Source organism: Cydia fagiglandana, chromosome 5, assembly GCF_963556715.1.
Source record: "Cydia fagiglandana chromosome 5, ilCydFagi1.1, whole genome shotgun sequence".
In the NCBI taxonomy this organism is placed as follows: Eukaryota; Metazoa; Arthropoda; class Insecta; order Lepidoptera; family Tortricidae; genus Cydia; species Cydia fagiglandana.
The window spans coordinates 3,343,075-3,355,799 of NC_085936.1; the positions used below are offsets into that span (position 1 = coordinate 3,343,075).

The window sequence follows — 12,725 nt, forward strand, 5'->3', positions numbered from 1 at the left end:
TCCTTTATAATTATAAACAGTACAGATGGAAAGCCACATATTCACTATGGAGTTAGTAAAGTTGACGTTTGGATGGCACTTTCAGAGAGTGTATACTTAGATCAGTTACCCAAAAAAATTTTCCCAATATATTTAATTAATTATTCCATTCGCGTTTTTTCACTATTTTTTACTACGCCAATTGCCAGTGCCTACGCCAATTCTAGGGATTAGTTGCCAAGCAGACCCCAGGCTCCCATGAGGCGTGGCAAAAACCGAGGGTGATGATGATAAATAGGTACCATCGCCCACACTGTTAACTGTGTGTGTGTGTGTGTGTGGAACTTATTCGTAATAACTCGCAGGGCTCAAACAAATCATGCGGATGACGTAAAAATGACGTAATTATGTGATGACCCTATGTGATGACGTTTGTATTTAAACTTTCGTGTGACATGTCGCACGAAGTAACAAAATTTGAAATCATCCTACGAGTGGTTTGACGTCATCCGCATGATTTGTTAGAGCCCTGGGGCTCGTTTCTCAAAAGCTTGTAACTTGTTATACAAGCGGATGTCACTTTTTGACAGCTTTTGTTAGAAAGGGACTTCCACTTGTATTACAAGTTACAAGCTTTTGAGAAACTGGACCCTGGGCCTAATAAGGTTCACCGATTACAGTTAGGAGTGTTTCTCTTTGTACCTAGTGAATTTTCTCTATTCTAAAATTAAGTAACCTAATAGAATTAAGTGTCCGAGATCTTCAGCATTCATTCTGATTGCATTACTCCCTCTTACCTTGTTTACTTCCCTACCCTATTAGTATTTCCTGCACAAAGCAAAGCCTTCTCCAGATCATTAGGCTTCTAATTTAATTGTGTCCAAACCCACGGACTCATTAATTCTGCAAGAATTAAATTTCCATCTTGAGGGACACCGAGCTGAGAGATGTAATGGAATAAACATGAAACGGGGGGTTTTGAAGGATATTTCTCTTTTTTTTTCATGAAACTCCAGCTGCAAGGTCGAAATTCGCGTTTGAAGTCAGTTATTTAGATGTAATGGGATGTGGGCACCCTTTTTGAAGTCGTCGACCGTGCAGTTACGGATGAAAACAAAATGGGTCGTGTAATAAATATACGAGGAGAGGAGAGAGGAGGAGAGGAGAGAGGAGAGGAGGAGGGTTGGGGGGAGGGAGGGTGTACGAGGGAGTTAAAAGGCTGGCCCAGCAAAAAGAAGAGTGGCGATTACTCCACCGACAAGAGCATAGCTCTTAAATAATGATGATGAATAAATATACTTTTAAACAAAATATAACATCTGAAAGGGACCCTGGAGATTATTAACTACCTACCCCTACCTAGTTTTAATGTTTTAGTGGAATATGGTTTGAATAGAGAGGGCGTAGTAAAATGTCATCTCGTTTGAATCGGGGGCAGTCACGCTAGAAAAGTACGTAAGATCAATATGGATAAGTGTGGCATAAAGGTAGGGCCAAGGCGGATGCAGTGGCTCAGCTTGAACAGTGGCTCAATCACCCAAATATCGCCTCTCTCGTGTTAAAAATTGGTTGAGTGGGCCACTGTACCCGGCTTTTTTCTACCGAGCCACTATTCCCACCTTGACCCTAAGTGTGGGTGGCCTTTATATTGGGGCCTTTTGACGCATTGGTGTTTATAGTGAGTTTACACACATATGGCACTAAACGCAAGTAGCAAATGTCAATGTATGAACTCGCATATCAGGAGTCAGAAACAGATCGAATAATTAAAACTCGAATTGGCCTGTAAGTAAAGGTTGCCAGGGTTCCCAAGGATAGACTGTGTTGTTATGTCGGTGAGGGCCCTGCATTCGTGAGGGGCCTGCGCCTAAATATAGTTTTTTTTTTTCAGCATTAGAAATAAGGTAAACTGCCGTACTCGTACTTCAAGATATTCACAAGAGACGACACGTACTAGATCCATTCTAGAGATACGTTATAGTTTAGTTACCAATGTCACTTTTACGTTAGATAGAGTAAGATATCTATTAGATGTGAATTAGATCTCTAAGTCATATCCTGTGGAAATCGTTCAAGAGTAGGTATCTCCAGAATCGCGCAAATGTCAAATTTGACAAGTTAGATCTTAAACATATCGTTATCGTATTTTGATGATGTCTAAAAGATATTTAATAGATGTCTATTTCAAAATCTGAATCGGGCCCAAACAGTCTTGATGTGTCTTTTAATTGAAAAACACGTTTTAAAAATTAGTCACGGTAAATATGTAACAATTATGAATCTAATACGATGATTTATATTCTTCTGCTTTCCTTAGTAATAGTTACTGATTTAAAAAAAAAGTTTTACACTTACGCTTACCTTCTTAAACGCTGGTGACGGAGTGAGATTATTTTTACGAGTACCTGCCTCCTTTGAGCGGCCACATACAAATATTCTACTAAAATAGTTAACTCTGAAAAGCCTGAAGTTAGTTAGCTTATAAATTTATGTTATCATAAAATTACAGTCATGAATAAATAGAACAGAACTCAACTGGGAATGTCAATTCCAACTGTACCAGTTTATTGTTTTCATTTTACAGTAAAACGTGGATAATTGGAATCTCGAGGGACCGGCCATTTTGCATAATTAAAAGGGGTATCCCATTTGACTTGTGTTTCAAATATCTACCACAGAACGAGCGATGATAAGATCATTTTACAGGCTATACATAAAATTATTAAAATGTAATTTACGTTAAAAGTAAGGCTGTAAAAAGGCTTTTATATGTAGCAAACAAAGTTAAATCAAAATCATCTTGAGCCTTGTAAAAGCTTTTCAAATCTAGACACACGTAAGAGCGTACCTTTTAAATAAAAGCATATTGAAGATGATAAAGATCACTCAATTTTTTACATTAATGTAGACTGTTCGTTCATCAAAAGAGACTACAATGGTCCTGACAGCCTCTATAGAAAGGAAACCTGGCGTATCCCAGGCTTTCAGATCCACCTAAGCATTTATTCGAACAACTTTTCCTATAAGAATGCCGCAAAACGACAAAGCCTAAAGTGACGCATCCTTTCATAACCCCCGAATGCTTACTAGCATTTTACCAGTTTTTTCAACGGTCGAACCCTTTCGCTCATATATCGATACACGTTATATCTACTAAACCATCGTAAAAAGACCCCTAACCGTGTTTTACTTTGTCCTTAAGCGTGCAAATGGTGAAATGAGGGGGGTCTTTATAAACTGGTCGTACATTACACGCTTTCAAGAAAAAGGGTTTAGTTGGTCCGACCTACTTCTTTAGAGCGTTTTAGGCGCCCTTTAGGAAAAATATTCATATATAAATGCGGATATGAATGTTGCGTTTGGATATTGCCGGAATATTTGGTCGTCCAATAAAACGGAGGATGTACTGAGCGTTACGTTAAATGCTTTAGTGTTGGTATTGAGTTGGATTTTTGTGGGACCACATGTCTTTGTTGTTTGACATTTTCTTTTAGGTGTTTAAAGGGCGTTCTATTATTCGTTAATGTATCGAGGGGCTGGTATCAAGGATATGATCAAAGAATAACGATATGTATTTGTTTGTGTACAACCTGGAAAATGTCAACTAAATTTTCACAGTTTGATGTACAAAAAAGGTGTGAATAGTTTAGGTAGGAGTGAAATTATTATTAAACTTTTCAAGACAGTTTGGCGTCTAATGAAACGATTTTACGATCCATAAATACCATCAAGTAGGTAAAATACGTAGGCCACACTGAAAGTTTTTGGATTCTGATATATGAGAAGACTTATTTTTTCTAAGTGCCCAGTCCAGGAATTTTCAGTTTGCCCTAAGTAACATCGAGCACATTAACATTCGCACTTAAATACTTCAAATATTACGTCTAGCTATATGATATCGATTGGATATGTCGGTGTCAAAACTGACGTTTCGTTGAAACAAAAACGTCACTTTTGTCACAGACATATGCGATCAATATCGTATCTTTAGCAAATTTTTGATATAGATATCTTAAAGTATGAATCAGGTCGTACATAAATGGAAATTTAAACCCTCCTTGCTCAAGAGTCTTTTAAGTAATAAATAAAATATAAAAATAATCTTTTACAATTTGAATTACGAACATTGATTTTGTCTCATTTGGGGTTTATTATTATTATCAAAGAATCAAACCCCAAATATTCTTAAATTGATTCGTTTCCAGCGTCACTCTACAAGAAAAGGTTATTATATTAAAATGGTTGGTACAAAGAAACTAGAGATTCCATAATTATATTGATTTATTTACTTACACTGATTTTCGCTTATCCCTTTATACAAAATTTTCTATATATCACAATCAAATAGCGACGAGAATCATTATTTTAAACAATGACTAGTGACATCAATGAATATAATGTAATTATGCCACGTTTACATCGGTCCGATTACTGACATTTATTTTATAATATAATACTTACGGCACCTTACGGTCCGTATGGCATAAGGTAAACATACTGGTGCTCGATGCGGTCCCAGTATATGTCATCATGGAACTTAAGTCCTTGTCAATAGAGGTGACAGCAAGTTGTCATCTATAGGGCATTAGCATGTCGAGCACTAGTAAGTTTATCTTACGGAAAAGTGTGGCCGACTTAAAAGTTTTAGTTAAGGTGAGTTGGGGTAAGATTGGAGGGTTTTTTCACGAGGGGTATGAAAAAGCCGCCCGTAATATTTCGTTATACGGCTTTTCATTTTACCCCTCATGAAAAGATCATTCAATCTAACCCCAACCCAAGTTAAGATAGTTAAAGACTGATGCCCCAAAGATCGACCAGCCCAATGTAAACGTGCTCTTATAATGCATGTACTATCAAAACTAAAGCTTTTAAAACTATTTACAATTTTTACATCTTTATAAAGAGAATAAAGTGTATAGAGAGTTACTGTCATGGTAAATTATGTAGCCACAGTACATCTACTGCCGTCTTTCGACAGAAGATTAAAACTGTTAGAACGCCATTTGACTTTCACCGATATGTGTTAATTTGTTTAATACTGCTGTCTGCAATTAACGCCATCTACTCGACAGTAGGCCGAAGGTATGGCGCCATCGCACGAAAAGATTGCACCATACCTCTGGCCTACTGTCGAGTAGATGGCGTTAATTTCAATATTAAACAAATTAACACATATCGTGAAAGAATACGAATCAAATTCAAATGGCGTTCTAACAGTTGTAATCTTCTGTCGAAAGATGGCAGTAAATTTACTGGGGCTACATAATTTACTTTGACAATCCGCCTCTATTTCAAATTCTCTTTGATCTTTGGAACCATCTCATCCCAGTCATCAGCATAGTTAGGAAAATAAGTAGTTTTATTTATTTACGCATACTAACTACAATAAATAGGTAATATTAAATTCCTAAATAATTTAAACATAAACTATGATCAGATGAATGGCACTGTTAAAATATCCTTTGATGTGTGTAGACCAATTGAATTCAACACTCAAAGGTAATGCATAGGTAAGATGATACCTATTTAGCACGTAGGTACGAAAATATACTGGTAATTTTGATTTCAAATTTACCCGCCACAGATCGATTGGAAGGTCATTTTCACATTTCCGTGAGAAATTGTCATACATAAATTATAGGTAGCTCATAATGTATGTAGATCGAAGTGATACCGAAAATATTTTATACATATTTGAATATAATATTGGTAAGTAGGGATCACTACCTTATACATAACAAATTGTACTCTTTGTATGAAAGAAATCTAGTAGTTTTCCATTAATAACTAATAACAATAGGTAACAAGTTAGACGTTAGTCAATGTTTGGTAAATATTAGATTTTTCTTCATGATAATACTCGCATGTTTTTTTACAATATTAATATTAATATGAGTCAGTCCCTAATACAAAAATGAAAATGTCATATTTTTATAAGGAAGTTCGGAGTACCATAGATGTTTTAACCTAAATAAAATGGTCATGACACAGTTTTAAATGTAATTACTGAATAAATAAACGGTAATTACGTTAACCGTTATTAGATTTCACTTTTTCCTTTAGTCGTTAAATGAAATAGCTTTAATTATTATGGAAAACATAAAAACAATTAAGAATAAGAATAATAATTAAAATATAGGTACATATATATTTTCTCTTTTGATATACTGTCGCTTATCAAAAGATTGAAGTTTCGTAATCCGACCATTTTTCAAATTTACATTCGTAACACCATAACATTCATAACCCACACAAGATAGACGAAAATTACGGGAAGGAAAACTTTAGTTTACTGTAAATAATACGAACTTGGCAAACATTACAGTTGTCTTTGATACACTTTTTACAAAAAAAAGTCAGTAAGTAATTCACATTTAAGATTCGCCCTTAACCCATTGATGTATTATATCTAAAGACGGGCCTTACGAGCAATAAAAATGGTACTAGTTCAGCAGTGTCACTCGCGAATTCGAGCCAATCGTGCAGTCTTACGCAACTAGTTGCGATGCGACCAACTGCCGCCTGTACTGGCCTCATTCTTGCCCCATTCTTATTGCCCGCAAGGCCAGTCCTTAGATATAATACGTCAATGCCTTAAACAATATAGAGGCTTGCAGTTCAATAAAGCTTTTTTTATTTCAATTTTACGTTTTTACGCAGATTTTACGTTTGAACATAACTAGTTGACATTTACTGAGAATTGTATGGTACGACTTTTAGCGTACCTGACAAATATTCGATATCCTGTCGCCGAAAATTTTGAGCTGACAGAGACAGTTTATAATATCTCTGTCACTCTTAGCAGTAAAATATCAGAAAGTGTCCCGGCTGTCAGATATATATCCAATAACCCATTTACTACAAAACTTTTTTTATTTCAGAGCAACTGCAAGTCAAGATCGCCATACAAACGCACAAAAATCACTTAACGCAAAATTACGGTGATGATAATGTACTGTCAGATTCTACGACGAGATCAAAATCAAAATGGCGTACAGCAAGATGGCTGCGGAGTTGCTAGGCGCGCGCGACGCTAGCGCCGAGGCAGGGTTGCGGACGCATGCGCGAAACTCCTGGTATTCTGCGCGGGTGATCGCGCAGTAGTGGACGTGTACGCACGCTGTGTCGCAGTCGAAATCTGGCGCGTGGCGGACTCGTAATGCGTTTATGTACCTGGTGGAAAAAAAGCGGATTGTTAGAAGGTTTGTACTGAGGCAAAAAGACATCGTATCATGGTTAAAGTCGCTACACACGAACATGATGAATCACGACGGTTTTCTTCCTCTCTCCTTCTGTTTTGAAGACTTATATGAAACACACAGAATTTAAGTTATTACACGATTGTCAATGTAAAATTAACGTCATCTACTCGACAGTACTGCCGCCCTAAGCTAAAAGGCAGTTTTTCGACATTTTGCCAAAATGGACTTTTTGTGATATTCGTAATGTAGAGATCGAGACGCATCGACAACTTTGGCCCGTTTTCCGATAAGTGGCTTAGTTTTCGAGAAAAATATCGTAAAAAAACCGTATTTGCACTAATTTTCGTTCGTTCCTAGTCTAAAAAGCGACTATTTGACAAAGCCAGGCTAAAACAACGTATATGCAGCTATACGTTTTTTTACGCTCTGGTTTGCGTAAAATCTTATCCACCATATCTAGCCTAAAATAACGTATAAGCCAAAAACTAGGCTAAAAATACGTAAAAGACACTATACGCACTTTAAGATTAGGATCTTTAGCAAAATTTTAGATCTGATACTAGTCTAAAAAATCGTATAGTATTTTTTTTTGTTTAAATGTCTCATACGCCATTTTAGCCTAGTATCACTTAACTTTTTTATGTCACCATAATAGTCTTTAGAAACGTATAACTATTATACGTTCTTCTTATTTTGTATGGACATCGTATTAAACGCAAACAAACTTTTAAAATGGTTGAAAGTGCGTCTAACTAGTCTATAACGCAGTATATGCTCCAACCTTCGTCATGCTCCCCGCGCGCCGAAAGACACCTTTACGCTAAGTAAAAGCCGTCAGCCGCAAGCGCAGGCTTGTGGCTGCCGGAATGAGAGCGGAGGTGGCTTTTTGCGCGCAAAATATTGACCGAACGCCAAGGTTAAAAAAATACTTTATTATTGCATTACCATCATATGTTATCAATAATATGTAGTGTTTACAATTAGTACCTTCGAGTATTATCATTTTTATCAAGGTATATACTTTTAAAATGCCTCGCAAATACTTCCGCTCGACAGCAAATACGTCTTTCTAGCGTAGTTTGTGATGGTAAAATTGTTCATACGTACTTTTCTACAGCAAACGTTGTTTAAGTTTTATTTATTCATTGGACGGTTTGACTGCTTTTATTTACATAAAGTCAAATTGATATTACAGCTAATCGTATCGGGTTTAATTCCTTATAAGCCAAGTAGGTATTTGACATTATGAAGAGTTTAAATCTTATTGAAAAATGTTTTAAAGGGAAATTTAATGAGAATTCTTACGGGCAGTATAACATTTTCCGCCTAAGTATTTAGATAACCAGGACAAAGGACCATGGGCATCTTTGTATGGAACCTGGGTCCACCCGAAAACCAACTGAGAATTAAAGATATATATACATACATATATATATATATATATATATATATATAATATTTTACTTAAATGAAATACTTAAGTAGGTTTTATCTAGTTCATATCGCACCAATAGATTTCGATAAGAAATATCGTAAATTAATTACTGCAAATTATATTACGTTTTATTTATCATAGTATTTATATATTACAGTACTATCTATTATGTTTTATAAAAAAACACTATGTATATTAAAATAGGTTGGTATGTTTGTGTAAAATAGTCAAAGCTATGAGTTTGTAATCTAATAGAAAAATAATTTCTAATAACAACCGCTAAAAGGCGTTTTAGAATTAAATAAATGACAGAGTATGTGCAGGAATTAATACACTCGTATTAATTTTATTGCTAATGTAGACTACATAGTTCGCTAACGTATTACCGTGAGATGAAATTCCATGCCTATTGATAACAAACTAAAATAACTATTAGAGATGCCACGAATTCGGTAAAACACTATGTATTTTTTGAGTTACGTGTATGCAAAAACTGGTCACCTACAAAGATAAATGTTTGCTAAGATTTAAGTCAGCAGCAAGCTGGGTTCTCCATACAACTGTAGTTACGCTCTCATTTTAAAACGATTAGCTACATTGCTCTAAAACTTTGTACTCAGTAAAGGATAAGGTATATCTATGCCTGTAATTAATGTGTAGCTTCAGATACCATAGAAAAAAATACAGCGAAAATAAGTTTTTCATACAAAACTTATTTTTCCTCTATTTCATTAGTTTTGTTGGAATATTTAGGGAAACTAATTAGGTACTGGCATAGATATACCTCATGTCATTGTATGTGCAATTTAGTACAATCCAACAAGTTGTTTTAAAATGAGTACGAATCTCCATTTTTATGGGAAGTAAAAATTCGGCTGAGCTTACTGCGGACTCTGTTAAGTTTCGTTGCTCATGCTCATTAGAAGTATGTAATGTCATTAGTAGAGTCGAGTAAATCTAGTCTATTATACAAATAAAATCAGAAAGGCCGTACACTAAAAATTTGTTACATATGATGGGGCTATTCCCACTAGTTAGGTATCTACCGCCAAGTTGTTACCAGTGGTAACTACTGGAAATTTATATCCCACTTTTCTTCCCAGTAGCTACCACCAACTCAGTTTTGTGGGAACTTCTTTTTCCAGTAGTTACCACTGGTAAAAGGTGGGATTTTGTCCTAGTAGTTACTACCAACATTTTTTTACAGCACAGTTTAAATATTGGGAATATATTATATGACACAAAACACTATACTACCAGGCTATTATTAAAAAAACAAGATCCAGCGATTACTTTTTGGATTATAATCTTAATTAACATACAAAATTAACACATAGATCGGGTTTTTCCCACTAATTACCATCAAATTGTTACCAGTGGTAACTAATGAGATTTGTTTCCCAGTAGTTACCACTGGTAAAAGGTTGGATTTTTTCCTAGTACTTACCACCAACATTTTGTTACAGTTCAATAGTAATAAAAACAGTATAAGTAGAATACTATAAATATAGAGGCTTTATTGAACCCTAACAAGATTGTAGTGGTAACTACTCCCATTAGTTACCACTGGTAACAACTTGATCGTAACTAGTGGGAATAACCCAATTTATATGTTAATTTTGTATGGTAACTGAGATTATAATCCAAAAAGTAATTGCTGGATCTCGTTTTTTTAATAATAGCCTACTAGTATGGCGTTTTTTGTTCGTATATAAATAAACATTTAAACTACGTGACTGTTTTTTATTCCCATTTCTTCAATAAATACTAATCTATAAAACCGTATATTCGGTGTTTTTGTTGGTATACGTTTTTTTACACTAGCACGCTAGTCGAAAATCTGGTCAAATTCATAATTTTTCCTAGTATACTAACCAAAAAGGCCGAATAGCTGCTATAGGGTCTTTTAACTAAGGATCTCAAGTGCGAATTATTCATTGTTACTAAGCAAAAAAGCAGCATGTGGCATATACGGCGTTTTTACCTAGTTTCTACTTCGGAACTAAGTTAGAACGCCGCATAACGCATGTTTACCGCCTTCTTGACTAGTACGATCTACTCATTTTTAAGCTTAATACTAATTTAAAGTGTTTTTTATAAAATAAAAAAAAACTTAACTGTTTAGAAACATACTGTAAATACCTAAAATAAGTACATATATATACCTACCACATACAAAAAGAAAAAATGGAAAAAGTTTTACCGTCTCGTAGAAATTCACGAAAGATGTTTCGGTTGGTTTTTTGCGATTATCTCGAAACTAGCTTTTGTCGAAAAACTGCCTTTTAGACTAGGACGGCAGAGTAGGCCATAGGTATGGTGCAATCTTTTCGAGTGATGACGCCATAACCTTTGGCCTACTGTCGAGTAGATGGCGTTAATTTCAATATTGAACAAATTAACACATCTGTGAAAATAACGGCCAAATTCAAATGGCGTTCTAACAGGTTTAATCTTCTGTCGAAAGATGACAGTAAATGTACTGTGGTTACATAATTTACCATGACAGTAACTTTCTATACACTCTATTCTCTTTGCTAGTGATAACTATCCAGAGCATTGCTCTGCCCATTAGCAGTTTATCTAGCTCAAAAACTTAAGAAGCTTAGTATTACGCTATAATATAGATAATATACCCCGTATAATTTTACCTAATTGAAGAAATTCGAAACAGTTAGGTACTCAAAGCCACAAACCGAAGAGAGTAACAGCCAGAATGAATGATTGCATGTATAAATGCATAAGGAAACAAAGAGAATAAACAAATACAGGCAATACAGCCAGCGCTTTGGTAAAAAAAAACTCATCTGCATATGGGAGGCTGAACGTAACATTTTGTTTTTTTGGAGGAAAGGTTAAAATTACAAAGTAAAGGCATTTCGAATTTTAAATTTCGAATGTTGTGTGTGTTATTGGAATAAGGGATATTAAGCTTTTAAAGTGCGCACATTTATAGTACAGTCACAGAATAAATAATAGTACTAAGTACAGAAGACTCACTCTCTAACAAAATGCGTCTGTCACGATCAGCACAGATATGGCCGCTAGGTGGCGACAGCGCCACGCCCGGCTTATGGCAAACCCCAAAATTGGGGTCGAACGGATGGACTTTTAGCTACCTGTAGCAAAGCGACGAAATCGCGGAGTGAGCCACGCCTGGTACAGTGGCGTTCAAAAGTACATGGATAAATGTCGACCGTAATGCCTTAATATGACGGTTGAAATATTTCCATGCCGTTTTAAACGCCAGTGTTCATTATGCAACGTGGGAGGTAAGTGAAATTTGGGAAACGAGGGAATTAAAGACCTGAGTTTGCAATTTTTTTACCCCCGCAGTTACACATAATGTTTTTCATCACACTTGCGAAGAAATAACGAAATTTTAAGCGATATAAATAATAATTCTTAAATGCGCGACATATTTAAACATTCGTCTGCCAACATTTTTGACAGGATAGATCTATGTGCCATCGATGCCTAACCCATGCCGATTAGGCATCGATTGCACAGATCTATCCGACATTCAGCCACGATTGAAAATTGAGTAAAAATATTTTCAACGGATATGAAATTAATCAAAACTAAATATTTAAAAAAAAATTAATAATAAACATCGGTATATTTTTTTTTTACATGCGGATCGAAACATAAAAATTCTCAAATATGAAAATATGTGTAGTGTACAAATTTAAATGAAATGTCGTTCAAGTAAAACCAGCCAAAACTATGTACAATGCTGGGAAAATACCCAATAAAATACACAAAAGGAAATAAGGACCACAGAAAGTTAGTAAAAATACATATTGTTTTTCTCTCCCACGTTTCCTTAAATATTTTTTCGTAGACACTCCCTATTTTGTTCAAGAATCGATTTTTAACCGAAACTCGTAAAATAAATTGGATTGTTGATTGACGCGGCATCAAGATTGGAGTGAACGAAAGAAAAGGCAATTTTTGTATTTTCAGATCACGCAATAGACGTTGAAATTAAGCCTTAATTTGATCTCAATCTAAACTTGATGAGCTGAAATGTTGAAATGACATTATTTCCTTTGTAAAACTTTTGACCATGGAACGGAGAAGGCCATGGAGTGTTCAGTACCTTTACC

At 35.2% G+C, this 12,725-nt stretch overlaps 1 protein-coding gene across 1 annotated transcript in view; it reads right to left on the reverse strand.

Annotated features, from left to right (window-relative positions):
- Nucleotides 1-4,242: 4,242 nt before the first annotated feature.
- Nucleotides 4,243-12,725, reverse strand: part of LOC134664291 (acid sphingomyelinase-like phosphodiesterase 3a) — a 107,944-nt gene continuing 99,461 nt past the window's right edge. Inside the window, exon 10 of the mRNA XM_063520850.1 lies at nucleotides 4,243-7,152. Coding sequence (XP_063376920.1) covers nucleotides 6,945-7,152 — 208 coding nt within the window. The 3' untranslated portion in view covers nucleotides 4,243-6,944. The remainder of the gene's footprint in view (nucleotides 7,153-12,725) is intronic.